General features: G+C 58.2%; 2 protein-coding genes across 3 annotated transcripts; both read right to left on the bottom strand.

The window, feature by feature from the left end:
* Positions 1–723: 723 nt before the first annotated feature.
* On the bottom strand, positions 724–10,634 carry CLASRP (CLK4 associating serine/arginine rich protein; the record flags this gene model as incomplete). Its single annotated transcript, XM_061363691.1, has 15 exons — positions 10,514–10,634; positions 8,508–8,605; positions 7,491–7,592; positions 5,738–5,817; positions 5,555–5,639; positions 5,315–5,463; positions 5,130–5,226; positions 4,939–5,017; positions 4,785–4,858; positions 3,857–3,898; positions 3,565–3,765; positions 2,618–2,866; positions 1,590–1,745; positions 1,453–1,492; positions 724–784 (listed from the first exon to the last, which is right to left on the bottom strand). Coding segments are annotated over exons 1-15 (1,612 nt in total), but the record flags the coding sequence as incomplete, so codon positions are not given.
* Positions 10,635–12,224: 1,590 nt separating this feature from the next.
* Positions 12,225–27,160, bottom strand: RELB (RELB proto-oncogene, NF-kB subunit). Of its 2 annotated transcripts, none has more exons than XM_061363693.1 (11): positions 27,130–27,160; positions 25,493–25,546; positions 24,782–25,170; positions 23,579–23,736; positions 21,611–21,702; positions 21,383–21,514; positions 19,918–20,022; positions 14,347–14,562; positions 13,357–13,425; positions 13,196–13,273; positions 12,225–12,436 (listed from the first exon to the last, which is right to left on the bottom strand). In XM_061363693.1, the coding sequence occupies exons 1-11, from the start codon at positions 27,143–27,145 to the stop codon at positions 12,237–12,239; spliced, it is 1,509 nt and encodes a 502-aa protein (XP_061219677.1). In that variant the 5' UTR covers positions 27,146–27,160; the 3' UTR covers positions 12,225–12,236. The 2 variants fall into 2 exon arrangements, with proteins under 2 accessions (XP_061219677.1, XP_061219678.1); XM_061363694.1 differs by lacking the exon at positions 27,130–27,160 and adding an exon at positions 25,310–25,380 and having other exon boundaries at positions 25,493–25,548.
* Positions 27,161–27,180: the final 20 nt, after the last annotated feature.

Here is a 27,180-nt window from a genome sequence, read left to right as displayed (position 1 = left end):
TCCCAGCTTTAACTGCAGGGAACGGGGGGGGTCAATGGGGACATGGGGGTCAATGGGGACATGGGGGTCAATGGGGATGGGGGTCAATGGGGACATTGGGGTCAATGGGGACATTGGGGTCAATGGGGACATTGGGGTCAATGGGGATGGGGGTCAATGGGGACATTGGGGTCAATGGGGATGGGGGGCTCAATGGGGACATTGGGGTCAATGGGGATGGGGGGCTCAATGGGGACATGGGGGTCAATGGGGACATTGGGGTCAATGGGGACATCGGGGGCTCAATGGGGACATGGGGGTCATTGGGGATGGGGGGCTCAATGGGGATGGGAGGCTCAATGGGGACATTGGGGTCAACGGGGATAGGGGGCTCAATGGGGACATGGGGGTCAATGGGGATAGGGGGCTCAATGGGGACATTGGGGTCAATGGGGACGGGGGGCTCAATGGGGACATGGGGCTCAATGGGGAGGGGGGTGCAATGGGGACATGGGGGTCAATGTAGATTGGGGGGCTCAATGGGGACATTGGGGTCAACGGGGATAGGGGGCTCAATGGGGACATGGGGGTCAATGGGGATGGGGGCTCAATGGGGACATGGGGGCCAATGGGGACATGGGGGTCAATGGAGATGGGGGTCAATGGGGATGGTGTGTCTATGGGGGTGTCTATGGGGGGTGTCTATGGGGTTGTCTATGGGGGTGTCTATGGGGGTGCCCTCACACTGCCGGTTCAGCGCCTTCTGCATCCTCAGCCTCAGCTTCTCCTGCGGGGTCAGCTTGGGCTGGAAGGATCCAGAGCCCCTGTGAGCGGGGGGGGGGGCACACGGGGATGCGCTGCACCCCCCCCTTTCAATGGGACCCCCCCCCAGGGCCCCATCCATGGTGGGACCCCCCCCCAGCAGCACCCATGGGTGCTTGGGGGGCACTGGGTGATGGGGACAGCACAGAGGAATGGGGGGGGGGGGGGATCTTGGGGGTCCCAGTGCTCTGTGGCCTGCTCCCAATGGATCCCAGGGCCCCAACTCCCAGTGGGTCCCAGTGCTGGATCCCAATGGGTCCCATTGCCCCAGTGCCATCTCCCAATGGATCCCATTGCCCCATGGCCATCTCCCAATGGATCCCATTGCCCCATGGCCATCTCCCAATGGATCCCATTGCCCCACGGCCATCTCCCAGTGGATCCCATTGCTCCACTGCCATCTCCCAATGGATCCCATTGCCCCACTGCCATCTCCCCATGGGTCCCAGTGCTGGATCCCAATACATTTAACACCCCAACTCCCCCCCAGATCCCATTGCCCCATTGCCAGCAGCCCCAATGGGGGGGTGTTCCCCGCTCCCCCCCCCCCCCATTATCCCAAGGGCTATCCCGGCCGGTCCCAGGCTCCCAGCGGGAAGCGGGATGAGCACGGGGGGGCCCCCCCTCTGCTGCGCTTCCGTTCTTACTGACTTTGGCAGCTCCCGTCTCTTTACCGGCTGCACTGTCAGGCCTATGGGGGGGAAGGATGGGGTCAGGATCCGGCATTCCCAGTATTCCCAGTATTCCCAGTATTCCCAGTATTCCCATTGCCGCCTTTCGGGCCTCACTTTTTCAGCTTCTCCCCCACGGCGGGCGATGCTGTGGGGCGCGGAGCCTTGTCCCGCTCCGGAGACTGGGATCTACTGGGGCTGCGGGAATCGCTGCGGCTCCGGCTGCTGCGGCTGCTGCTCCAATGGCGCCGGCGCCGGGAGCGCGAGCGGCTCCTGGGAAAGGGGGGGTCCATAGGGAATGAGGATGGATGGGAGGGGGGGGGGGGATGGATGGAGCAGCCCCAAGGAAAGGGAATGGGAACTGGGTGAGGAGCTCAGCGGGAGCCAGAAACAGGACTTTGGGTCCCTATGGATGCTCCATTGGGTCCTATGGGAGCTCCCCATTGGGTCCTATGGGAGTTTGATTGTGTTCTATGGGACCTCCCCACTGTGTCCTATGGGAGCTCCCCGTTGTGTCCTATGGGAGTTTGATTGTGTTCTATGGGACCTCCCCACTGTGTCCTATGGGAGCTCCCCACTGTGTCCTATGGGAGCTCCCCATTGTGTCCTATGGGAACTTCCCATTGTGTCCTATGGGAACTTCCCATTGTGTCCTATGGGAGCTCCATGGTGTCCTATGGATGCTACATGGTGTCCTATGGGACCTCCCAATTGTGTTCTATGGGAGCCCCCCACTGTGTCCTATGGGAGCTCCCCAGTGTGTCCTATGGGAGCTCCATAGTGTCCTATGGATGCTCCATGGTGTCCTATGGATGCTCCATGGTGTCCTATGGGACCTCCCAATTGTGTTCTATGGGAGCCCCCCACTGTGTCCTATGGGAGCTCCCCATTGTGTCATATGGGAGTATCCCACTGTGTTCTATGGGACCTCCCCACTGTATCCTATGGGAGCACCCCATTGTGTTCTACGGGACCTCCCCACTACGTCCTATGGATGCTCTATTGTGTTCTATAGGAGCTCCACTGTATCCTATGGGACCCCCCCACTGTGTCCCATGGGATCTCCCCGCTGTGCTCAAGGAGCATCCCCATTGGATCCCGATGATCCCAACCCCATCCCACCCCATTCCCATGGCAGCGCTCACCTGGACCAGCGGCGGGAGCTGTAGCGATGGCCCCGCTCCGGGGAATAGGACCTGGAGCGCCGGCGCCCGTCCCGGGACCCCCCTCCGGAATAGCGGCGGGAGCGGGAGCGCGAGCGGGAATAGCGGTACCCATGGCAACGGCCGGAACGGCCGGAGCGGTGCGAGCCCCCCCCGCGGTGGGAGCGGGAGCTGGAGCGGGAGCTGGATGAGGATGAGGAGGGCGACGTGGATGAGGAGGAAGAGCGGCGCCTGCAATGGAAGCTTGGGATGAGGCTGGGATCCTGCTTTTGGGATCCATTGTATGGATGCGGTGATGGAGGCTCCGTCCCCCATTCCCATTCCCTGCTGGGAAAGGACTTGGGGTGCTGGTCAATGGGGAAATGGACATGAGCCGGGTTCAGTGTGTGCTTGAGCCCAGTGCATCAAAAGGAACAGGGTGAAGGAGGGGATCCTGCCCCTTTGCTGTGGTGAGGCCTCACTGGGAGCACTGGGCGCAGTTGTGGTGTCCCCAGCATGAAGAGGACATGGATCTGTTGGGACAATCCAGAGGAGGCCATGAGGATGCTCAGGGGTTGGAGCAGATCCCATATGGAGCCGGGATGAGAACATTGGGGCTGGAGGAGAGAAGGATGCAGGGAGAGCTCAGAGCATCCTTCCAGTATCGGAAGGGGGGATATAGGGATGCTGGGGAGGGACTTAGTGATAGGACAAGGGATAATGGGTTAAAACTTAAATAGGGGAAGTTTAGATGGGATATAAGGAGGGAATTCTTTCCTGTTATGGTGGTGAAGCACTGGGATGGGTGCCCAGGGAGGTTGGGAATGCTCCATCCCTGGCACTGCTCAAGGCCAGGCTGGATAAAGCCTTGGGTACCACAGTTTAGCGCCTATGGTTGGAACTGGGTGATCCCATCCCCATCCATTGCTCCTATGGGAAGCGGCACTGACCGGGCGGATGCTCCATGGGCGGGCAGCGGCTGGCCCGGTGCGGCGCGGGCTCTGCCGGGAATGCCGTCGGTGGGAGCGGGAGCGGGAGCGGGTTCCTCGTCGCTGCCCCCGAAGCTGGTGATGAAGGTGATCTTCTCCTCCCGCGCCGGGGATGGGGAGCGGGAGCGGGAGCGGGAGCATGAGGTCGATTCCGATGGGGAGCTGGGGAGGGATAATGGGGATCAGGGGGGGGAGTGGAGGTCCCGAAGGGGGGAAGGGTATGGGGAAAGGGGGGGCATTGGGGGGCACTCACCGCTTGTAGGGGTCGTAGGTGGGGCTGTCCCGGCGGGCGTAGCTGTGGAGGAGAGGAGTTCCCAAGGGAAGGGGAAGGGATAGGGATAGGGAAGGGTCCAGGCACCAGGGGATGGGTGATGGGAATGGGATGGGGGCGGGATCCCAGCTCTGGAGATGGGAATGGGATGGAGGCTGGATCCCAGCTCCGGGAGATGGGAATGGGATGGAGGTTGGGTCCCAGCTCTGGAGATGGGAATGGGATGGAGGCTGGATCCCAGCTCTGGAGATGGGAATGGGATGGAGGCGGGATCCCAGCTCTGGAGATGGGAATGGGATGGAGGCTGGATCCCAGCTCCAGGAGATGGGAATGGGATGGAGGCTGGATCCCAGCCCCGGGAGATGGGAATGGGATGGAGCAGGGATGGAAGCTGTATCCCAGCTCTGGAGATGGGAATGGGATGGAGGCGGGATCCCAGCTCCGGGAGATGGGAATGGGATGGAGCAGGGATGGGAGCTGTATCCCAGCATCGGGAGATGGGAATGGGATGGAGCAGGGATGGGAGCTGTATCCCAGCTCCGGGAGATGGGAATGGGATGGAGCAGGGATGGGAGCTGTATCCCAGCTCCAGGAGATGGGAATGGGATGGAGCAGGGATGGAAGCTGTATCCCAGCTCCGGGAGATGGGAATGGGATGGAGCAGGGATGGGAGCTGTATCCCAGCTCCGGGAGATGGGAATGGGATGGAGCAGGGATGGAAGCTGTATCCCAGCTCTGGGAGATGGGAATGGGATGGAGCAGGGATGGGAGCTGTATCCCAGCTCCTGGAGATGGGAATGGGATGGAGCAGGGATGGGAGCTGTATCCCAGCTCCGGGAGATGGGAATGGGATGGAGCAGGGCTGGGTGCTGGATCCCAGCATTGGGAATGCCATGGCCGCAGCACCCACCTGGGGGGACTGATCTTCCGGCCTTTCAAGCGCTTCTCCCGGAATTCCCTCCTCTGGCGCCGGGAACGTCGGCCCTGTGGGAAGCATCTGGAGCTCAGGACCCCCTCCGGCAGCAGGGAATATGGGAACGGTTCCCTATGGATCCATCCCATACCGAGTACATGGCCTTCTCCTCCTCCAGAGCCTTGGCATTCTTGATGGCCTCCGCCTCCTCCTTGTCCTTCCGCAGCATCCTTGGGATGAAGGCTCCATCAGAGCCCCCATAGGGAAAGGGATGGGGCGCCTGGGACCGGAGCGCATCCATAGGGATTCTCCCTTTGGAATACGGCCCCGCTCCACCCTTACCTGACAAAGTCACCCTCGGCCATCCCATAGGTGGTCGCCTGCTTGTTGAGGTCGGCCACTTGCTCCTGGTTGAGCTCATCCACGTCCACTTCCACATCTGGGAATGTTGGGAATAGGGAGGGAGCTGAGCACGGATCCAGGGATCAGCATTGGGATAAGGGGTTGGAATGAGGGGGGGGTAGTACCAATGTCGGGAATGACTTCATCCTCATCCGTGTTGCTGTTTTCCTCCTCAGAATCCTCCTCTTCCCGACCCTTTTCCGTGCTGTTTTCCAGCTCGGCCACGGTGCTGTCCTCATAGGTGTACCCAATGGAAGCCTTCTTCTCAGCCAGCCTGCACATGGGGATGCTCAATCCCAATTCCCACCCCGTTTCCCTCTTCCAGAGCTTGGGAATACCGCGGCATTCCCATTGGGATGACTCACTTCTTCTTCTCCTCCTCATTGGGCTTGGGTAGGCCCCCATAGAGCTCATCCATGTAGATCTGGTACAGGCACTGCTCCTCCGAGACTGGAAGCACAGCGGGCGGGATGCAGGGATGCTATGGGAAAAGGGGGGGGGGGGGGGCTGTGCCCCATAACTTATGGGGCGCCCCATAGGGCACTCACTGCCGGCGAAGTCGTTCTGGACCAGGCCCCGGTAGCGCTCGTAGTTGCATTTGCGCTCGTCTGATTCCTGCTCTGGGGAACTGCAATGGAAGCAGAAAGCTTGGGAATGCCGGGAATGGTGCAAGGGAAGGGAAAAGCATCCCCAGGGGGAGATTCCCAGTTCCTAAAGGATGGGGAATGCCGGCCTTGTGCTGGGATTTGGAGCGAGCAGGGATGGAGGCCACTAAGGGATCATTCCCGGTTGGAATTCCCTTTGGAATGGGATGTCAAGGACCAGGAGCAGCTCTGGGACATGGGATGGAGCCAATCCCATGCCTAGGAGGTGGCTCCATGAGATTCCCAGTTCCTAAAGGATGGGGAATGCCGGCCTTGTGCTGGGATTTGGAGTGAGCAGGGATGGAGGCAACCACTAAGGGATCATTCCCGGTTGGAATTCCCTTTGGAATGGGATGTCAAGGCCCAGGAGCAGCTCTGGGACATGGGATGGAGCCAATCCCATGCCTAGGAGGTGGCTCCATGAGATTCCCAGTTCCTAAAGGATGGGGAATGCCGGCCTTGTGCTGGGATTTGGAGCATGCAGGGATGGAGGCCACTAAGGGATCATTCCCAATTGGAATTCCCTTTGGAATGGGATGTCAAGGACCAGGAGCAGCTCTGGGACATGGGATGGAGCCAATCCCATCCCTAGGAGGTGGCTCCATGAGATTCCCAGTTCCTAAAGGATGGGGAATGCCGGCCTTGTGCTGGGATTTGGAGTGAGGAGGGATGGAGGCCACTAAGGGATCATTCCCGGTTGGAATTCCCTTTGGGAAGGGGATGTCAAGGACCAGGAGCAGCTCTGGGACATGGGATGGAGCCAATCCCATCCCTAGGAGGTGGCTCCATGAGATTCCCAGTTCCCAAAGGATGGGGAATCCCGGCCTTGTGCTGGGATTTGGAGCATGCAGGGATGGAGACAGCCACTAAGGGATCATTCCCAATTGGAATTCCCTTTGGAATGGGATGTCAAGGACCAGGAGCAGCTCTGGGACATGGGATGGAGCCAATCCCATGCCTAGGAGGTGGCTCCATGAGATTCCCAGTTCCTAAAGGATGGGGAATGCCGGCCTTGTGCTGGGATTTGGAGCAGGGATGGAGGCCACTAAGGGATCATTCCCAGTTGGAATTCCCTTTGGAATGGGATGTCAAGGACCAGGAGCAGCTCTGGGACATGGGATGGAGCCAATCCCATCCCTAGGAGGTGGCTCCATGAGATTCCCAGTTCCTAAAGGATGGGGAATGCCGGCCTTGTGCTGGGATTTGGAGCGAGCAGGGATGGAGGCCACTAAGGGATCATTCCCAGTTGGAATTCCCTTTGGGAAGGGGATGTCAAGGACCAGGAGCAGCTCTGGGACATGGGATGGAGCCAATCCCATGCCTAGGAGGTGGCTCCATGAGATTCCCAGTTCCTAAAGGATGGGGAATGCCGGCCTTGTGCTGGGATTTGGAGCAGGGAGGGATGGAGGCCACTAAGGGATCATTCCCGGTTGGAATTCCCTTTGGAATGGGATGTCAAGGCCCAGGAGCAGCTCTAGGACATGGGATGGAGCCAGAGCCAAACCCATCCCTATGGGTTACCCCATGGATGACTCCATCCCCTGCTCCCTCCACCTCATCCTTTGGGTACCGGGGGCTCCGCATTGATCCCAATGCAATTCCCAGCCTCCATCCGGAGCACCCCAATTCCCATTGGAATTCCCCCCCCCCCCCTCACATGGGGTTCAGCAGGGCTGGGCTGTAACTGGGGATGTGATCCAGGTGCGCCCGCACGTCGAAGCGGTCGATCATGTTGTTGGTGTCTCCTTGCCAGGGCATCCTATGGGAAAAGAGGTGGGAATACTGGGAATGCCCATTGGGAAGAGCATCCCCCCCATTCCCATGGGAGCAGCCCCATTCCCATGGGAGCAGCCCCATTCCCATCGCAGCAGCCCCATTCCCATCGCAGCAGCCCCATTCCCATTGGAGCAGCCCCATTCCCATCGCAGCAGCCCCATTCCCATTGGAGCACCCCCATTCCCATTGGAGCAGCCCCATTCCCATAGCAACAGCCCCATTCCCATTGCAGCACCCCCATTCCCATCGCAACAGCCCCATTCCCATTGGATCAGCCCCATTCCCATTGGCGCATCCCCATTCCCATAGGAACAGCCCCATTCCCATTGGAGCAGCCCCATTCCCATCGGAACAGCCCCATTCCCATTGGAGCAGCCCCGTTCCCATAGCAACAGCCCCATTCCCATTGCAGCAGCCCCATTCCCATTGGAACAGCCCCATTCCCATTGGAGCAGCCCCATTCCCATCGCAGCAGCCCCATTCCCATTGGAGCACCCCCGTTCCCATTGGCGCAGCCCCATTCCCATCGCAGCAGCCCCGTTCCCATCGCAGCAGCCCCATTCCCATAGGAGCAGCCCCATTCCCATTGGAGCAGCCCCATTCCCATTGGAGCAGCCCCATTCCCATTGGAGCAGCCCCATTCCCATTGGAGCAGCCCCGTTCCCATTGGAGCAGCCCCATTCCCATAGCAACAGCCCCATTCCCACCGCAGCAGCCCCATTCCCATCGCAGCAGCCCCGTTCCCATAGCAACAGCCCCATTCCCATCGCAGCAGCCCCGTTCCCATTGGCGCAGCCCCGTTCCCATTGGAGCAGCCCCGTTCCCATCGCAGCAGCCCCGTTCCCATAGCAACAGCCCCGTTCCCATAGCAACAGCCCCATCCCCATGCGGTACCCACATGTTCACCGGGCTCTCAGCAGCCAAGGCCACGGCTGAATCCAGGTGGATTTTGCAGGCTCGGCCGTGGACCTGCAGGAACTGGGCCGGATCCTTCTTCTGGAGCGGGAAAAGAGGGGTGGGAACGGGGAAGGGAGGGGTGAGGAGCGGGGAGAGCCAATGGGAACCCCAATCCATAGGGAACAGGGAGCCCCAATCCATAGGGAACAGGGAGCCCTGAGCCATAGGGAACAGGGAGCCCTGATCCATAGGGAACAGGGAGCCCTGATCCATAGGGAACAGGGAGCCCCGATCCATAGGGAACAGGGAGCCCTGATCCATAGGGAAAAGTGGGAGCCCTGAGCCATAGGGAACAGGGAGCCCTGAGCCATAGGGAACAGGGAGCCCTGAGCCATAGGGAACAGGGAGCCCCAATCCATAGGTGAGGGGAATTAGGGAGGGAGCCCTGAGCCATAGGCAGGGAGCCCTGAGCCATAGGGAACAGGGAGCCCTGAGCCATAGGGAGGAGGGTTTTCATCCATAGGGAACAGGGAGCCCCGATCCATAGGGAAAAGGGAGCCCTGATCCATAGGGAACAGGGAGCCCTGATCCATAGGGAACAGGGAGCCCTGAGCCATAGGGAACAGGGAGCCCCGAGCCATAGGGAACAGGGAGCCCTGAGCCATAGGGAACAGGGAGCCCTGATCCATAGGGAACAGGGAGCCCTGATCCATAGGGAACAGGGAGCCCTGAGCCATAGGGAAAAGGGTGCCCTGATCCATAGGGAACAGGGAGCCCTGATCCATAGGGAACAGGGAGCCCTGATCCATAGGGAAAAGGGAGCCCTGAGCCATAGGGAAAAGGGAGCCTTGAGCCATAGGGAATGCAGGCCCCAGAGTCCCATGGTGGGGTCCCATTATCGGAGTCTGAGGGGGGTTCCATGGAGGGTGTTCCCATTATCCCAGTTCCATGGGGGGGTGTTCCCGTTATCCCAGTTCTAGGTGGGGTGTTATCCCAGTGATATATGGGGGTTGTTTGTTGGGGGTGTGTTTGGTTTGGGGTTGGGGGGGATGTTCCCATTATCCCTCTCCCATAGGGGGGTGTTCCTGTTATCCCAGTGATACATGGAGGGGGGTGTTTCCGTTGTCCCGGTTCTGGGGGGGGGTGTTTTTTTTGTGGGGCTGTTCCCGTTATCCCGGTCCCATGGGGGCTGCTCCCATTATCCCAGTTATAGGAGAGGTCCCATGGGGGGGATGTTCCCATTATCCCTATCCCATGGGGGGGATGTTCCCATTATCCCTGTCCCATGGGGGGGTGTTCCCGTTATCCCGGTTATAGCAGGGATCCAATCCAGGGGGCTGTTCCCGTTATCCCTATCCCATGGGGGTGGGGCTGTTCCCGTTATCCCGGTGCTAGGGGGGGTCCCATAGGGGCTGTTCCCGTTATCCCGGTTATAGCAGGGATCCAATGGGGGGGCTGTTCCCATTATCCCTATCCCATAGGGGGGTGTTCCCGCTATCCCTATCCCATAGGGGAGCTGTTCCCATTATCCCTATCCCATAGGGGGGCTGTTCCCGCTATCCCAATCCCATAGGGGGGCTATTCCCGTTATCCCTATCCCATGGGGGGGCTGTTCCCGTTATCCCGGTCCCATGGGGGGGGCTGTTCCCATTATCCGTATCCCATAGGGGGGCTGTTCCCGTTATCCCTATCCCATGGGGGGGCCTGTTCCCGTTATCCCGGTCCCATAGGGGAGCTGTTCCCATTATCCCTATCCCATAGGGGGCTGTTCCCGTTATCCCTATCCCATAGGGGCGATGTTCCCGTTATCCCTATCCCATGGGGGGTCCCATAGGGTCTGTTCCCGTTATCCCGGTCCCATAGGAGGGCTATTCCCGTTATCCCTATCCCATAGGGGAGCTGTTCCCGTTATCCCTGTCCCATAGGGGGGGGTCCCATAGGGTCTGTTCCCGTTATCCCGGTGCCAGGGGGGCGGTGCTCCCGCTATCCCGTTCCGGGTTCCCTCACGATCTTCTCGTAGTACTCCCGGCGCCGCTCCGCCCGTTTCTTGTAATCCACCATCATCCCGCGCAGCTTCCGCTCGTGCTTCCGCGCCTCGTGCCACATCCCGCCGGTTCCGCCCCCCCCCCCCCCCCAAGGACCTCGAGCACCTCCGGTAACACCGGGACCGGGCCCTACGGAGAGAGCGGGGCGGAACCATCAACGGGGGGAACCATAAAGAAAGGGGGGAAGGAGAAGGGGGGGACGCGGAGGGGAGCGGAGCCGCCGCCGCCGCCATTACCCACCAGCGCCGAGCCCGCGGCACCGAGCGCGCCGGAAGCGGAAGTGGGAAGGAAGGGAGGGAGGAGAAAGGGGGCGTGGTCTGAGGAGGGCGGTCCCGCAGCGATGGTGGTCCGACCGGAAACGGGGGTACGGTGGGCAGAGCGGTTCAGTTCCGGGGCTACACAGGGCAGACCCTATATGGTACCGGGGCTATAGGGGACAGACCCTATATGGTACTGGGGCTATAGGGACAGACCCTATACGGTACCGGGGCTATAGGGACAGGCCCTATATGGTACCGGGGCTATATGGGACAGACCCTATATGGTACCGGGGCTATAGGGGACAGACCCTATATGGTACTGGGGCTATAGGGACAGACCCTATATGGTACCCGGGCTATAGGGACAGGCCCTATATGGAACCGGGGCTATAGGGGACAGACCCTATATGGTACCGGGGCTATAGGGACAGACCCTATATGGTACCGGGGCTATAGGAACAGCCCCTATATGGTACCGGGGCTATAGGAACAGACCCTATATGGTACCGGGGCTATAGGGACAGACCCTACATGGTACTGGGGCTATAGGGGACAAACCCTATATGGTACTGGTGCTATAGGGACAGACCCTATATGGTACCGGGGCTATAGGAGACAGACCCTACATGGTACCGGGGCTATAGGGACAGGCCCTATATGGTACCGGGGCTATAGGGACAGACCCTATATGGTACCGGGGCTATAGGGGACAGACCCTATATGGTACCGGGGCTATAGGGACAGACCCTATATGGAACCGGGGCTATAGGGGACAGACCCTATATGGTACCGGGGCTATAGGGGACAGACCCTATATGGTACCGGGGCTATAGGGGACAGACCCTATATGGAACCGGGGCTATAGGGACAGACCCTATATGGTACCGGGGCTATAGGGACAGGCCCTATATGGTACCTGGGCTATAGGGGACAGACCCTACATGGTACCGGGGCTATAGGGGACAAACCCTATATGGTACTGGTGCTATAGGGACAGACCCTATATGGTACCGGGGCTATAGGGACAGACCCTATATGGTACCCGGGCTATAGGGACAGACCCTATATGGTACCGGGGCTATAGGGACAGACCCTATATGGTACCGCTGCTATAGAGGATAGAGCCTATATGGTACTGCGGCTATACTGTGCAGACTGTATATGGCCCCGCTCCCATACTGGTCCATACTGGGTGCCCCATTCCCCATTCACACCCATTCCGCACTGGAATCCATCCATGGCTTTATTCCGACCCCCCCATAAATATAGTGCAAGGCCTCTGGAACCGGGGGGGGGGGGGCTGCGGGGCGCCCCGGGGGGGTCCAGCCAGCCCGGGGCATGGGGGGGGGGGGGGGCACAGCAGGGTCCCCCCCATATCCTTGGAGGGGGGGGGATCCCAAGTCCTGTGTGTGGCCAGGGGGGGGGTCAGACGTGGCCTGGGAACATGTGGGTACCCACCAGGGTGGCCGTTGGTGGGGGGGGGGCATCCCCATGGGGCGCCCCATAGGGCTCCGAGAGCAGCTCGGGCAGGTCCAGCAGTGGGTACGGGGGGGGCAGCGCCGGGGGGGCGAAGGGGACGTAGAGGGGGGGGTCCAGGGGGTCCGGATCCATGGATAACAGCGGATCTGTGGGGGGGGGACAAGCACAGGGATGGGGTTAATAGAGGGGATTGGGGGGGGGGGGGGGAAAGGGTTTTTGGGGGGTAAAATGGGGAAGGGGTAAAAATGGGGGTTTTGGGGAGGAAATGGTTTTCTTTTGGGTGGGAAAATGGGATTTTGGGGGGGAAATGGGGTTTTGGGGGGGTCAAAAAGGGAAGGGTTAAAAATGGGGTTGGGGGGGTTAAAAGGGGGCATGGGGTCACCAGGGCCCTCTCCCACCCTTTTGGGGGGTCTTCTGCCCCAGCTCAGGCCAAGCTCTCCCCATTTCCCCCCATAGGTGCCAATGGGACCCCCCCATAGGTGTCAATGGGACTCCCCGACAGGTGTCAATGGGACCCCCCCACAGGTGCCAATGGGATCCCCCCATAGGTGTCAATGGGACTCCCCCATAGGTGCCAATGGGACAACCCCATAGGTGTCAGTGGGGCCCCCCATAGGTGTCAATGGGACCCCCCATAGGTGCCAATGAGAGCCCCCCATAGGTGTCAATGGGACCCCACAACAGGTGTCAATGGGACCCCCCCATAGGTGCCAATGGGATCCCCCCATAGGTGCCAATGGGACCCCCCCATAGGTGTCAATGGGACCCCCCCATAGGTGCCAATGGCACCCCCCCATCTGTCAATGGGATCCCCCCATAGGTGCCAATGGGATCCCCCCTATAGGTGCCAATGGGACCCCCCATAGGTGTCAATGGGACCCCCCCATGTCCCCCCCAGGACCCACCGGCCACAGGCAGTGGGGGGAAGTGCTCCATGTATCCCGGGGGCTTCTTCCTCCTCTTGGCTTCGATCCCATATGGATCTATGGGGGCATGTGGCGCAGGGGCAGCCCAGCCCCGGCCATGGGGGGCGCCCCCATTGGAGGGGTGACCCCCCCAAACCCACCTGATCCTGAGAGCTCCTCCAGCACGTCCGGCATCCCCCGCTTGCGCTTCTGCTGCACCCCATAGACGTCTATGGGGTGGGGTGGGGAGGTGAGCAATGGGAGCCCCCCATCACCCCATGAGGAATGGGACCCACGTCGTCATCCCCACATCCCCACCCCCACCATATCCCATATCCCCCCTGTACCCCCCATCTCCACCCTGTAGCTCCATCGCCCCTTATCCCCATCACCCCCATATCTCCATCACCCCCCCATATCCCCATCACCCCCAATATCCCCATCACCCCCATATGTCCCCATCCCCCCCACCCCCTGTATCCCCCATCACTATTACCCCACATCCCCATCACCCCATCCCCATCACTCCCCCATCCCCATGACCCCCTGTATCCCCATCACTCCCACATCCCCATCACCCCCACATCCCCATCACCCCCCCATCCCCATCAACCCCCATCCCCATCACTCCCACATCCCCATCACCCCAATATCCCCATCACACGCCATCCCCATGACCTCCACATCCCCATCACCCCCCACATCCCCATCATCCCCATCACCCCCCATATCCCCATCACCCATTCCCATCACCCCCCCGCATCCCCATCCCCCCCTGTATCCCCATCACCCCCTGTATCCCCATCCCCCCCCGTATCCCCATCACCCCCCGTATCCCCATCACCCCCTGTATCCCCATCACCCCCTGTATCCCCATCACCCCCTGTATCCCCATCACCCCTGTATCCCCATAGCCCCCCTGTATCCCCATAGCCCCCCTGTATCCCTGTATCCCCATCCCCCCCTGTATCCCCATCACCCCCTGTATCCCCATCACCCCCTGTATCCCTGTATCCCCATCACCCTGTATCCCTGTATCCCCATCACCCCCTGTATCCCCATCACCCCTGTATCCCCATATCCCCCCCTGTATCCCTGTATCCCCATACCCCCCAGTATCCCCACCCCCCCAGTACCCCGGTGCCCCTCACCGTGGCTGCGGGGCAGGTAGGTGAAGGGGAAGGCCTGGCTGCAGGCGCTGTCCGTCAGGCGCTGCAGCACCACCTCCACCTCCACCGGCTGCTCCAGCTCCAGGTGCTGGTAGGGGGGGGTCCGCAGCACGATGGCGACCTGGCGGTGCACGTCCGCCTGCGAGAAGTCAGCGCGGGCCTCCCACGAGCCCGTACGGAACACCACTGCTATGTCCTCTGGAGGGGGAGAAACCCTATAGACACCTATAGGATCCTATAGACACCTACAGCATCCTATAGACACCTACAGCATCCTATGGAGCACCCACACATCTGCCTCCCACGAGCCCGTACGGAACACCACCGCTATGTCCTCTGTGGGGGGAGAAACCCCATAGAGACCTATAGGATCCTATAGAGACCTAGAGCATCCTATGGAGACCTAGAGCATCCTATAGAGAGCTACAGTATCCTATGGAGCACCCACACATCTGCCTCCCACGAGCCCGTACGGAACACCACTGCTATGTCCTCTGCCAGAGGGGGAGACATCCTATAGAGACCTATAGCATCCTATAGAGACCTACAGCATCCTATGGAGACCTAGAGCATCCTATAGAGACCTACAGCATCCTATGGAGCACCCACACATCTGCCTCCCACGAGCCCGTACGGAACACCACTGCTATGTCCTCTGGAGGGGGAGACACCCTATAGACACCTATAGGATCCTATGGAGCCCTAGAGCATCCTATAGCGTCCTATAGCATCCTATGGTGTCCTATAGCATCCTATAGCATCCTAGAGCATCCTAGAGCATCCTAGAGCGTCCTACAGCGTCCTACAGCGTCCTATAGCATCCTATAGCATCCTATAGCATCCTATAGCATCCTATGGTGTCCTATGGTGTCCTAGAGCATCCTATAGTGTTCTATGGTGTCCTATAGTGTCCTATAGTGTCCTAGAGCGTCCTATAGTGTTCTATGGTGTCCTAGAGCGTCCTATAGTGTTCTATGGTGTCCTATAGGGTACTATAGTGTCCTAGAGCATCCTATAGCATCCTATAGTGTCCTATGGTGTCCTAGAGCATCCTATAGTGTTCTATGGTGTCCTATAGCGTCCTATAGTGTCCTATGGTGTCCTATAGTGTTCTATGGTGTCCTATAGTGTCCTATAGGGTCCTATAGGGTCCTAGAGCATCCTGTAGTGTTCTATGGTGTCCTATAGTGTGCTATAGTGTCCTATAGTGTCCTATAGTGTCGTAGGGCATCCTATAGTGTCCTATGGTGTCCTATAGTGTGCTATAGTGTCCTAGAGCATCCTATAGTGTTCTATGGTGTCCTATAGTGTCCTATAGTGTCCTACAGTGTCCTATAGCGTTCTATAGCATCCTAGAGTATCCTATAGTGTCCTAGAGCACCCTAGAGTGTCCTAGAGTGTCCTATAGTATCCTAGAGCATCCTATAGCATCCTATAGTGTCTTAGAGCATCCTATAATGTCCTATAGCGTCCTATATCATCCTATAGTGTCCTACAGCATCCTAGAGCATCCTATAGTGTCCTACAGCATCCCAGAGCATCCTATAGAGTCCTAGAGCATCCTATAGCATCCTATAGTATCCTATAGTGTCCTAGAGCATCCTATAGCATCCACACATCTGCCTCCCACGAGCCCGTACGGAACACTACCGCTATGTCCTCTGTAGGGGGGAGAAACCCTATAGGATCCTATGGAGACCTACAGCATCCTATGGAGACCTAGAGCATCCCATAGAGACCTAGAGCATCCTATGGAGCACCCACACATCTGCCTCCCACGAGCCCGTACGGAACACCACCGCTATGTCCTCTGGAGGGGGAGAAACCCTATAGGATCCTATGGAGACCTATAGCATCCCATAGAGACCTACAGCATCCTATGGAGCACCCACACATCTGCCTCCCACGAGCCCGTACGGAACACCACTGCTATGTCCTCTGTGGCAGGGAGACACCCTATAGACACCTATGGAGCCCTATAGGATCCTATAGAGACCTACAGCATCCTATGGAGACCTAGAGCATCCCATAGAGACCTAGAGCATCCTATAGAGAACCCACACATCTGCCTCCCACGAGCCCGTACGGAACACCACCGCTATGTCCTCTGGAGGGGGAGAAACCCTATAGACACCTATGGAGCCCTATAGCATCCTATAGACACCTACAGCATCCTATGGAGACCTAGAGCATCCCATAGAGACCTAGAGCATCCTATGGAGCACCCACACATCTGCCTCCCACGAGCCCGTACGGAACACCACCGCTATGTCCTCTGTGGGGGGGAGAAACCCTATAGCATCCTATGGTGTCCTAGGTCCATGGTGTCCTAGAGCATCCTATAGTGTTCTATGTGTCCTATAGCCTGTAGTGTACTAGACCGCTATGTCCTATGGTGTGGTAGACGTCCTAGAGTGTCCTATGGTGTCCTATAGGGTCCTATAGTGTCCTAGAGCATCCTATGAGCATCCTATATTGTCCTATGGGTCCTAGAGCACCAGCTATGTCCTCTGGAGGGGGAGACCTATAGAGTCCTATAGTGTCCTATAGTGTCCTATAGTGTCCTATGGAGCACCCATACATCTGGGTCCTATGGGTCCTAGGAGCACCACTGCTATGTCCTATAGTGGATAGACCCATAGTATCCTATAGTGTCCTAGAGCATCCTATAGGCTGAGAGCATCCTATGGAGCACCCACACATCTGCCTCCCACGAGCCCGTACGGAACACCACCGCTATGTCCTCTGTGGCAGGGAGACACCCTATAGACACCTATAGGATCCTATGGAGACCTAGAGCATCCTATGGAGACCTAGAGCATCCTATAGAGACCTAGAGCATCCTATGGAGCACCCACACATCTGCCTCCCACGAGCCCGTACGGAACACCACCGCTATGTCCTCTGGGAGGGGGAACCCTATAGGGTCCTATAGGGTCCTATAGCGTTCTATAGCATCCTACAGCGTCCTAGAGCATCCTATGGTGTCCTATAGCATCCTATGGAGCACCCATATTGCATCCTAGAGCGTACTGACAGCGTCGCTATGTCCTATGAGGATGGGGCCTATAGCATCCTACAGCGTCCTACAGCGTCCTATGGAGCATCCAGACGTCTGCGTCCTACAGCCCTTAGGGTCCTATACTCCTATGTCCTATAGCGTCCTACACGTCCTATAGCACCTATAGCATCCTATAGCATCCTATAGCATCCTATGGTGTCCTAAGCTCCTATAGTGTCCTAGAGCATCCTATGAGCTCCATCTGTATGCCGTTCGGACAGCATCGCTATGTCCTCTGGAGTAGAGTAGACCTAGTAGTGTCCTATAGTGTCCTACAGCGTCCTATAGCACCTACAGCATCCTATAGCATCCAACATCTGCCTCCTAGAGCCCTAGAGCACTACTGCTATGTCCTATGAGTGTAGACCCTATAGTGTCCTATGGTGTCCTATAGCGTCCTATGGTGGCCTATAGTGTCCTATAGAGTCCTAGAGCATCCTATGAGCATCCTATATCTGCCTCCTATGAGTCCGTACGGAGCACCACTATGTCCTCTGTGGCAGGGAGACATCCTATAGAGACCTATAGGATCCTATGGTGTCCTATAGTGTTCTATGGTGTCCTAGAGCATCCTATAGTGACCTAGAGCATCCTATAGTGCACCTACAGTCTGCTCCTATAGCCCGTACGGACATCACCTATGTCCTATGGTGTAGAACCCTATAGTGTCCTATAGTGTCCTACAGCATCCTATGGAGCACCCAACATTGCCTCCTACAGCCCGTACGGAACACCACTGCTATGTCCTATAGAGTCCTAGACACCCTATAGACACCTAGAGTATCCTATAGAGACCTACAGCATCCTATGGAGCTAGAGCATCCTATAGAGTCCTAGAGCATCCTATAGCATCCACACATCTGCCTCCTACGAGCCCTACGGAACATCCGATATGTCCTTAGGGGAGATCCTGCAAGGATCCTATAGAGTCCTAGAGCATCCTATGAGGCCCTATAGCATCCTATAGTGTCCTAGAGCATCCTATGAGCATCCAAGAGCATCCTACAGCACGCTATAGCACCGTAATGTCCTATGCGTCATGTAGATCCGTAGACACCAGATATCCTATAGCTTCCTACAGCATCCTGTAGCATCCTATAGCATCCTATAAAGTCCTAAAGCATTCTATAGCATTCTATAGCATCCTATTGCATCCTACCGCATCCTACAGCATCCTATAGCTCCGTAGAGCATCCTATAGCATCCTATAATGTCCTAAAGCATCCTATAGCACCCACACATCTGCATCCTCTTGCATCAACCGCATCCTACAGCACCCTATAGACACCTATAGCATCCTATAGACCTACAGCATCCTATGTAGCATCCTATAGAGACCTAGAGCATCCTATGGAGCACCCCATATCGCCCCACGAGCCCGTACGGAACACCACCGCTATGTCCTCTGTAGCGGGGGAGGCATCCTATAGACACCTATAGGATCCTATGGAGCCCTAGAGCATCCTATAGAGACCTACAGCATCCTGTGGAGACCTAGAGCATCCTATAGAGACCTAGAGCATCCTATGGAGAACCCACACATCTGCCTCCCACGAGCCCGTACGGAACACCACCGCGATGTCCTCTGCCAAAGGGGAGACACCCTATAGGATCCTATGGAGCCCTATAGCATCCCATAGAGACCTAGAGCATCCTATGGAGACCTACAGCATCCTATGGAGCACCCACACATCTGCCTCCCATGTGCCCGTACAGAACACCACTGCTATGTCCTCTGCCAGAGGGGGAGACATCCTATAGAGACCTATAGCATCCTATAGAGACCTACAGCATCCTATACAGACCTACAGCATCCTATAGAGACCTATAGCATCCTATAACATCCTATAGCATCCTATGGCATCCTATAGCATCCTATAGAGACCTACAGCATCCTATAGAGACCTACAGCATCCTATAGAGACCTAGAGCATCCTATAGACACCTATAGCATCCTATGGAGACCTAGAGCATCCTATAGAGACCTACAGCATCCTATGGAGCCCTACAGCACCCTATGGACTCCTACAGCACCCTATGGAGTCCTACAGCATCCTATAGAGACCTACAGCACCCTACGGAGCCCTACAGCACCCTATAGAGACCTACAGCACCCTATGGAGCCCTACAGCACCCTATAGAGACCTACAGCCTCTTGTAGAGACCTAGAGCACCCGATGGAGCCCTACAGCACCCTATGTATCCCAGTGTGTCCCAGTGTATCCAGGTGCTATCCCAGTGTATCCCAGTGTGCTCCCAATGCATCCCCGTGTTCCACAGTGTGCTCCTGGTGCACTCCCAGTGTATCCAGGTGCTATCCCAGTGTATCCCAGTGTGCTCCCAATGCATCCCCGTGTTCCACAGTGTGCTCCTGGTGCACTCCCAGTGTATCCAGGTGCTATCCCGGTGTACCCCAGTGTGCTCCCAATGTATCCCAGTGCATCCAGGTGCTATCCCAGTGTATCCCAGTGTGATCCCAGTGTTCCCGGTACCTTTCTGGACCTTGTCGCAGAGCAGGTAAAGCTCCTCCCCCCCCGTGCAGGGGCCGCTCTCCTTGTTCATGCGGCAGATCCGCAGCTCCGACGTGTTGGTGGATTCTATGGGATCACCATGGAATGGGATCGGGAACGTTCCCATCAGGATCAGCCCTTCCCACCCAGTCCCCATGGAATGGGATCGGGAATGTTCCCATCGGGATCAGCCCTTCCCACCCAAACCCCATGGAATGGGATCGGGAACGTTCCCATCGGGATCAGCCCTTCCCACCCAAACCCCATGGAATGGGATCGGGAATGTTCCCATCGGGATCAGCCCTTCCCACCCAAACCCCATGGAATGGGATCGGGAACGTTCCCATCGGGATCAGCCCTTCCCACCCAAACCCCATGGAATGGGATCGGGAACGTTCCCATCGGGATCACCCCTTCCCACCCAAACCCCATGGAATGGGATCAGGAACGTTCCCATGGGTTTGTTGGTGGGGTGGGGTTCACTGGGTACCCTTTCCCATCCAATCCCCAGGGAATGGGATCAGGAACGTTCTCATTGGGATCACCCCTTCCCATCCAATCCCCATAGAATGGGATCAGGAACATTCCCACTGGGATCACCCCTTCCCACCTGGTCCCCATGGATGGGGATGGGGACGGGGATGGGGATGGGATGGGGACGGGGACGGGGACGGGGATGGGATGGGGATGGGATGGGGATGGGATGGGGATGGGGATGGGATGGGGATGGGGATGGGATGGGGATGGGATGGGGATGGGATGGGGATGGGGATGGGGATGGGATGGGCTGGGGATGGGGATGGGATGGGGACGGGGACGGGGATGGGGATGGGATGGGGACGGGGACGGGGATGGGGATGGGATGGGGATGGGATGGGGATGGGATGGGGATGGGGATGGGATGGGGATGGGGATGGGATGGGGATGGGATGGGGATGGGATGGGGATGGGGATGGGATGGGCTGGGGATGGGGATGGGATGGGGACGGGGACGGGGATGGGATGGGGACGGGGACGGGGATGGGGATGGGGATGGGGATGGGATGGGGATGGGGATGGGGATGGGATGGGGATGGGTATGGGGATGGGATGGGGATGGGCATGGGGATGGGGATGGGGAGGGGGAGGGGGATGGGGATGGGAATGGGATGGGGATGGGATGGGCATGGGGATGGGGATGGGGATGGGGATGGGATGGGATGGAGATGGGGATGATGATGGGCATGAGGATCTGGATGGGGATGGGGATGGGCTGGGGACAGGGATGGGGATGGGGATAGCGATGGGGATGGGGTTGGGATGGGGATGGGATGGGGATGGGATGGGGATGGGGATGGGGATGGGGATGGGATGGGGATGGAATGGGGACGGGGATGGGGATGGGGATGGGATGGGGATGGGGATGGGATGGGGATGGAGATGGGGCTGGAGATGCCTCCCCACGTACTCTTGTCGAAGATGGGCTCGGAGAGCACGGGCCCCAGGTGCCGCGTGTCCCCCGCCGCGTCCCGGTAGGAAGCCTGGAAGCAGATCCGCACCACGTTCATGTCCACCTCCTGGTGGTTCCGGAGCGCTCCGGCTGCGGGGGGGACACAAGGACGGGGGGGACGGGGTTGGTGGCCCCATGGGGGATGGGCTCATCCCCCCGGGACATGGATGGAGCCCCCGGAGCTACCTTTGAAGGGGTCGATGCCCAGCTGGAGCTTCCTCTCGATGGCCGCCTCGATCTCCTTCTTCTTCACGCACTGGATGCCCAGGTTGCTGAAGCTGCAGGCAGGGGATGGAGCCGGCTCCTTCCAGCCCAACCCCATCCCAATCCATCCCAACTCATCCCAACACATCCCAACTCCATCCCATCACATCCCAACACATCCCAACACATCCCATCACATCCCAACACATCCCAATCCATCCCAACCCCATCCCAATACATCCAAACCCCATCCCCACCCCATCCCAACCCCATCCCAATCCATCCCAACTCATCCCAATCCATCCCAACTCCATCCCAATCCATCCCAACCCCATCCCAATCCATCCCAACCCCATCCCAATCCATCCCAACACATCCCAACCCCATCCCAATCCATCCCAACCCCATCCCAACACATCCCAATCCATCCCAACTCCATCCCAATCCCATCCCAACACATTCCAACCACATCCCAACACATCCCAATCCATCCCAACACATTCTAACCCCATCCCAACCCCATCCCAATCCATCCCAACCCATCCCAACCCATCCCAACACATCCCAACCCCATCCCAATCCATCCCAACCCCATCCCAATCCATCCCAACCCCATCCCAATCCATCCCAACACATTCCAATCCATCCCAACACATCCCAACCCCATCCCAACTCCATCCCAACCCATCCCAACTCCATCCCATCCCCATCCCAACTCCATCCCAATACATTCCAAACCCATCCCAACACATCCCAAACCCATCGCAGCCCCATCCCAACCCATCCCAACTCCATCCCAATCCATCCCAACCCCATCCCAACCCATCCCAATCCCATCCCAACACATCCCAACACATCCCAACCCATCTCAACCCCATCCCAACACATCTCAATTCACCCCAACCCCATCCCAAACGATCCCAACCCCATCCCAAGCTATCCCAACCCCATCCCAAGCTATCCCAACCCCATCCCAACACATCTCAACCCTATCTCACCCTGCAATCCTACCCCTTTGCACTTCCTGGAGGCAGCTCCCTCCATCGCAGCCCATCTCAACCCCATCCCAACCCATCCCAGCCCCATCCTAAACCCATCCCAACCTCCAATCCTGCCCCTTCCCACCTCCCTGGCGTCAGCTCCATCCATCCCAACCCATCCCAACCTCCAATCCTGCCCCTTCCCACCTCCCTGGCGTCAGCTCCATCCATCCCAACCCATCCCAACCTCCAATCCTGCCCCTTCCCACCTCCCTGGCGTCAGCTCCATCCATCCCAACCCATCCCAACCTCCAATCCTGCCCCTTCCCACCTCCCTGCAGTCAGCTCCATCCATCCCAACCCATCCCAACCTGGAACCCTGCCCCTTCCCACCCTCCTGGAGTCAGCTCCATCCATCCCAGCCCCATCCCAACCTCCAACCCTGCCCCTTCCCACCTCCCTGGCGTCAGCTCCATCCATCCCAGCCCATCCCAACCCATCCCAGCCCCATCCTAAACCCATCCCAACCTCCAGTCCTGCCCCTTCCCATCTCCCTGGAGTCAGCTCCATCCATCCCAACCCATCCCAACCTGGAACCCTGCCCCTTCCCACCTCCCTGGAGTCAGCTCCATCCATCCCAACCCATCCCAACCTGGAACCCTGCCCCTTCCCACCCTCCTGGCGTCAGCTCCATCCATCCCAACCCATCCCAACCTGGAACCCTGCCCCTTCCCACCTCCCTGGAGTCAGCTCCATCCATCCCAGCCCCATCCCAACCTCCAGTCCTGCCCCTTCCCATCACCTGCAGTCAGCTCCATCCATCCCAACCCATCCCAACCTGGAACCCTGCCCCTTCCCACCTCCCTGCAGTCAGCTCCATCCATCCCAACCCATCCCAACCTCCAGTCCTGCCCCTTCCCACCTCCCTGGCGTCAGCTCCATCCATCCCAGCCCCATGCCATGCCCGTACCTGTGCCGGGGGTTGCTCTGGGGCCTCAGCACCACCTGGCAGAGGCCGTTGCTGCAGTCCTTGCCCACCAGGCCATGGGGGTGCACGCGGTGGGGCCAATCCTTCCACACCAGGCACGCGGTCACCGTCACCTCCGGGATCGCGCCGCAGTTCAGGAGCTGCAGGGACCAAACCCGGCCATGGGGCAGCAGCACCCAAGGGAGAGGCAGGGAAGGGGGTGGGATCATCCGGGTCCATCCCATGGGGTTCCTTCCATAGGGCAGGCTGCTCCTTGGGCATTGCCGGGGATGGAGCATCCCAATGGATGGATCCATAGCATCCCACCGAGCTCATGGGGAAGAGCTTCAGCCCAAGATCCCATCCAGCTCCTTCTGCTCCCATTATCTCATCCCAGCCATCCCGTGGCCAAAGCCACTCTCCGGGCCCCCTGGAGCCCCTTTAGGAGCCCCCTTGGACCTGCAGCTCCCATAGGACACAGTTGGAAGCTCCCATAGGACACAATGGGGAGCTCCCATAGGATACAGTGGGGAGCTCCCATAGGACACAGTGGGGAGCTCCCATAGGACACAATGGGGAGCTCCCATAGGATACAGTGGGGAGCTCCCATAGGACACAATGGGGAGCTCCCATAGGACACAGTGGGGAGCTCCCATAGGACACACTGGGAAGGTCCCATAGGACACAGTGGGGAGCTCCCATAGGACACAATGGGGAGCTCCCATAGGACACAGTGGGAAGCTCCCATAGGACATAATGGGGAGCTCCCATAGGACATGGTGGGGAGCTCCCATAGGACACAGTGGGAAGCTCCCATAGGACACAATGGGAAGCTCCCATAGGACACCATGGAGCTCCCATAGGACACCATGGGGCTCCCATAGGACACAATGGGGAGCTCCCATAGGACACAATGGGGAGCTCCCATAGGACACAATGGGGAGCTCCCATAGGACACAGTGGGGAGCTCCCATAGGACACACTGGGGAGCTCCCATAGGACACACTGGGGAGCTCCCATAGGACACAGTGGGAAGCTCCCATAGGACACAATGGCCTGTTGCTGGCCCCCAGTGAGCTTCTCCTCCCCCAGCATCCCAAATCCTTCTCCATCCATCCCAGAGCCATTTCCATGTACCTCATTGACTCCACCACATCCCGCTCCCAATCCCATTCCCAATCCCCATCCCAGTGCCTCCCAGCTCACCTCGATGGCGGGCAGGGTCTTACTGGCCTCGGTGCTGCTCTGGCCCAGGATGCTCCCAGCCGAGCGGCCCTCGCACTCGTAGCGGAAGCGCATCCCGCGCTGCTTGGGCTGCTCGGTGATCACGAGCCGGGGCGGCTCCAGCAGCTCCTCCAGCTCCTCCTTCACATTCCCAGCGTTGGGAACCCACCGGCTCCGCGCCGTGCCCCCCCCCAGAGAGAGGCTGCTGAGGCTCTGGGTGAGCTGTGGGGCGCTGCCTGCCCGCGCCGGGCCCGCTATGGGGCAGGAGCCGCGCGGGACCAGCTTGGCCGAGGCTCGGGGGGGGGGTTTGGGGTGGAGCAGGGCTGGATCCGGCTGGAATCCGTCCTCCTTCATCACCTCTTCAATGATCGCTATGGGGCGAGCAGGACCCCTCTGAGCCGGGTCTGATCCCATGGGATCCCCTTTCCCACCTCCTTCATTGAGGGGGGAGCAGCCCCATCCCCTCCATTGCCCTCCCACTGCATCCCATGGGAGGTGGGATCCCATCACCTGAAGGTCCAGGATCCGGTTCCGGCCCCCAACACACCGGGATGCCGATGGGAATCACTCACCTAAATCATCTGCAAAGGGAAGGCCATGGAGGCACCCGCACCCATGGGTGCCCCCTGAGGGGACCCTCAGCTGGGGGCACCCTGGTCCAGGGGGGATCCAATGGGATCAGGGGGAGCTTACCAGGGACGGGAGCAGCGTGCGCCATGGCCAGGCCGGGATCCTGCAGGGCAGCTCCTATGGGAACATGGGAATGTTAATGCAGGGATGTATGGGAATGACACCCAGTAAATACATGGGAACGTCACCCCATGGATACATGGGAATGTCACCCAATAAATACATGGGAATGTCAGCCCATAGATACACGGGAATGTCACCCTATAGATAAATGGGGACGTCACCCCACAGATATATGGGAATGTCACCCAATAAATACACGGGAATGTCACCCAATAAATACATGGGAATGTCACCCAATAAATACATGGGAATGTCACCCCATAGATACATGGGAATGTCACCCCATAGATACATGGGAATGTCACCCCATAGATACATGGGAATGTCACCCCATAGATACATAGGAATGTCACCCAATAAATACATGGGAATGTCACCCCATAGATACATGGGAATGTCACCCCATTGATACAGGGGGATGTCACCCCATTGATACATGGGAATGTTACCCCATGGATATATGGGAATATCCCCCATAGATGCATGGGAATGTTACCCCACAAAACACATGGGAATGTTATCCCATTGACACATGGGAACATCACCCCATGGATACAGGAGAACATCTCCTGTGGATACACAGGTACATCCCCCTATAGAAACACAGGTAAATCCCCATGGATAGGTGGAAACATCCCCATGGGTACAAGGGAACATCCCCCATGAATATGTGCATATATCCCCTATGGATACATGAGAACATCCCCCATGGATACATACATATATCCCCTATGGATACACGGGAACACCCCCCATGGATACACACATACATCCCCTATGGATACACGAGAACACCCCCCATGGATACATACATATATCCCCTATGGATACATGAGAACATCCCCCATGGATACATACATATATCCCCTATGGATACACGGGAACACCCCCATGGATACATACATATATCCCCTATGGATACACGGGAACATCCCCATGGATACATACATATATGCCCTATGGATACACGGGAACACCCCCATGGATACATACATATACCCCCTATGGATACACGGCAACACCCCCATGGATACATACATATATCCCCTATGGATACAGGGGAACATCCCCATGGATACATACATATATCCCTTACGGATACACAGGAACATCCCCATGGATACATACATATATCCCCTATGGATACACAGGAACATCCCCATGGATACATACATATATCCCCTATGGATACATACATATATCCCCTCTGGATACACGGGAACATCCCCATGGATACATACATATATCCCCTATGGATACACGGGAACATCCCCATGGATACATACATATATCCCCTATGGATACACGGGAACATCCCCATGGATACATACACACGTATGCATGAGCCCCCCATTACACCCAAGGGGGTGCCCAGCACCAGGCCCCATGCAGGCCGCAGGACCCGGGGGGGGGGGTCCCGGTGCTTGACACCCCCCGGACCCCGGACTCCCGGCCCACAGCAACCCTCATGGCGTGAACCGGGCTCTCCCGAGTGCCCCCCTATGGGACCCCCGGTGCCGGTGCCCCCGTCCCGGTCCCTGTCCCGATCCCGGCCCCGCCGCCGCCTCTCCCCTCACCTCCTGCCTGCGCCATGTTCCCGGGGTCCGCTCCCCTCAGCTGGAAATCCC

Source organism: Neopsephotus bourkii, unplaced genomic scaffold, assembly GCF_033783945.1.
Source record: "Neopsephotus bourkii isolate Nb327-2 ecotype Australia unplaced genomic scaffold, CSIRO-AGI_Nbou_v1 NB_1180, whole genome shotgun sequence".
Taxonomy (NCBI): Eukaryota; Metazoa; Chordata; class Aves; order Psittaciformes; family Psittacidae; genus Neopsephotus; species Neopsephotus bourkii.
This window is presented reverse-complemented; position numbering and strand designations above follow the sequence as displayed.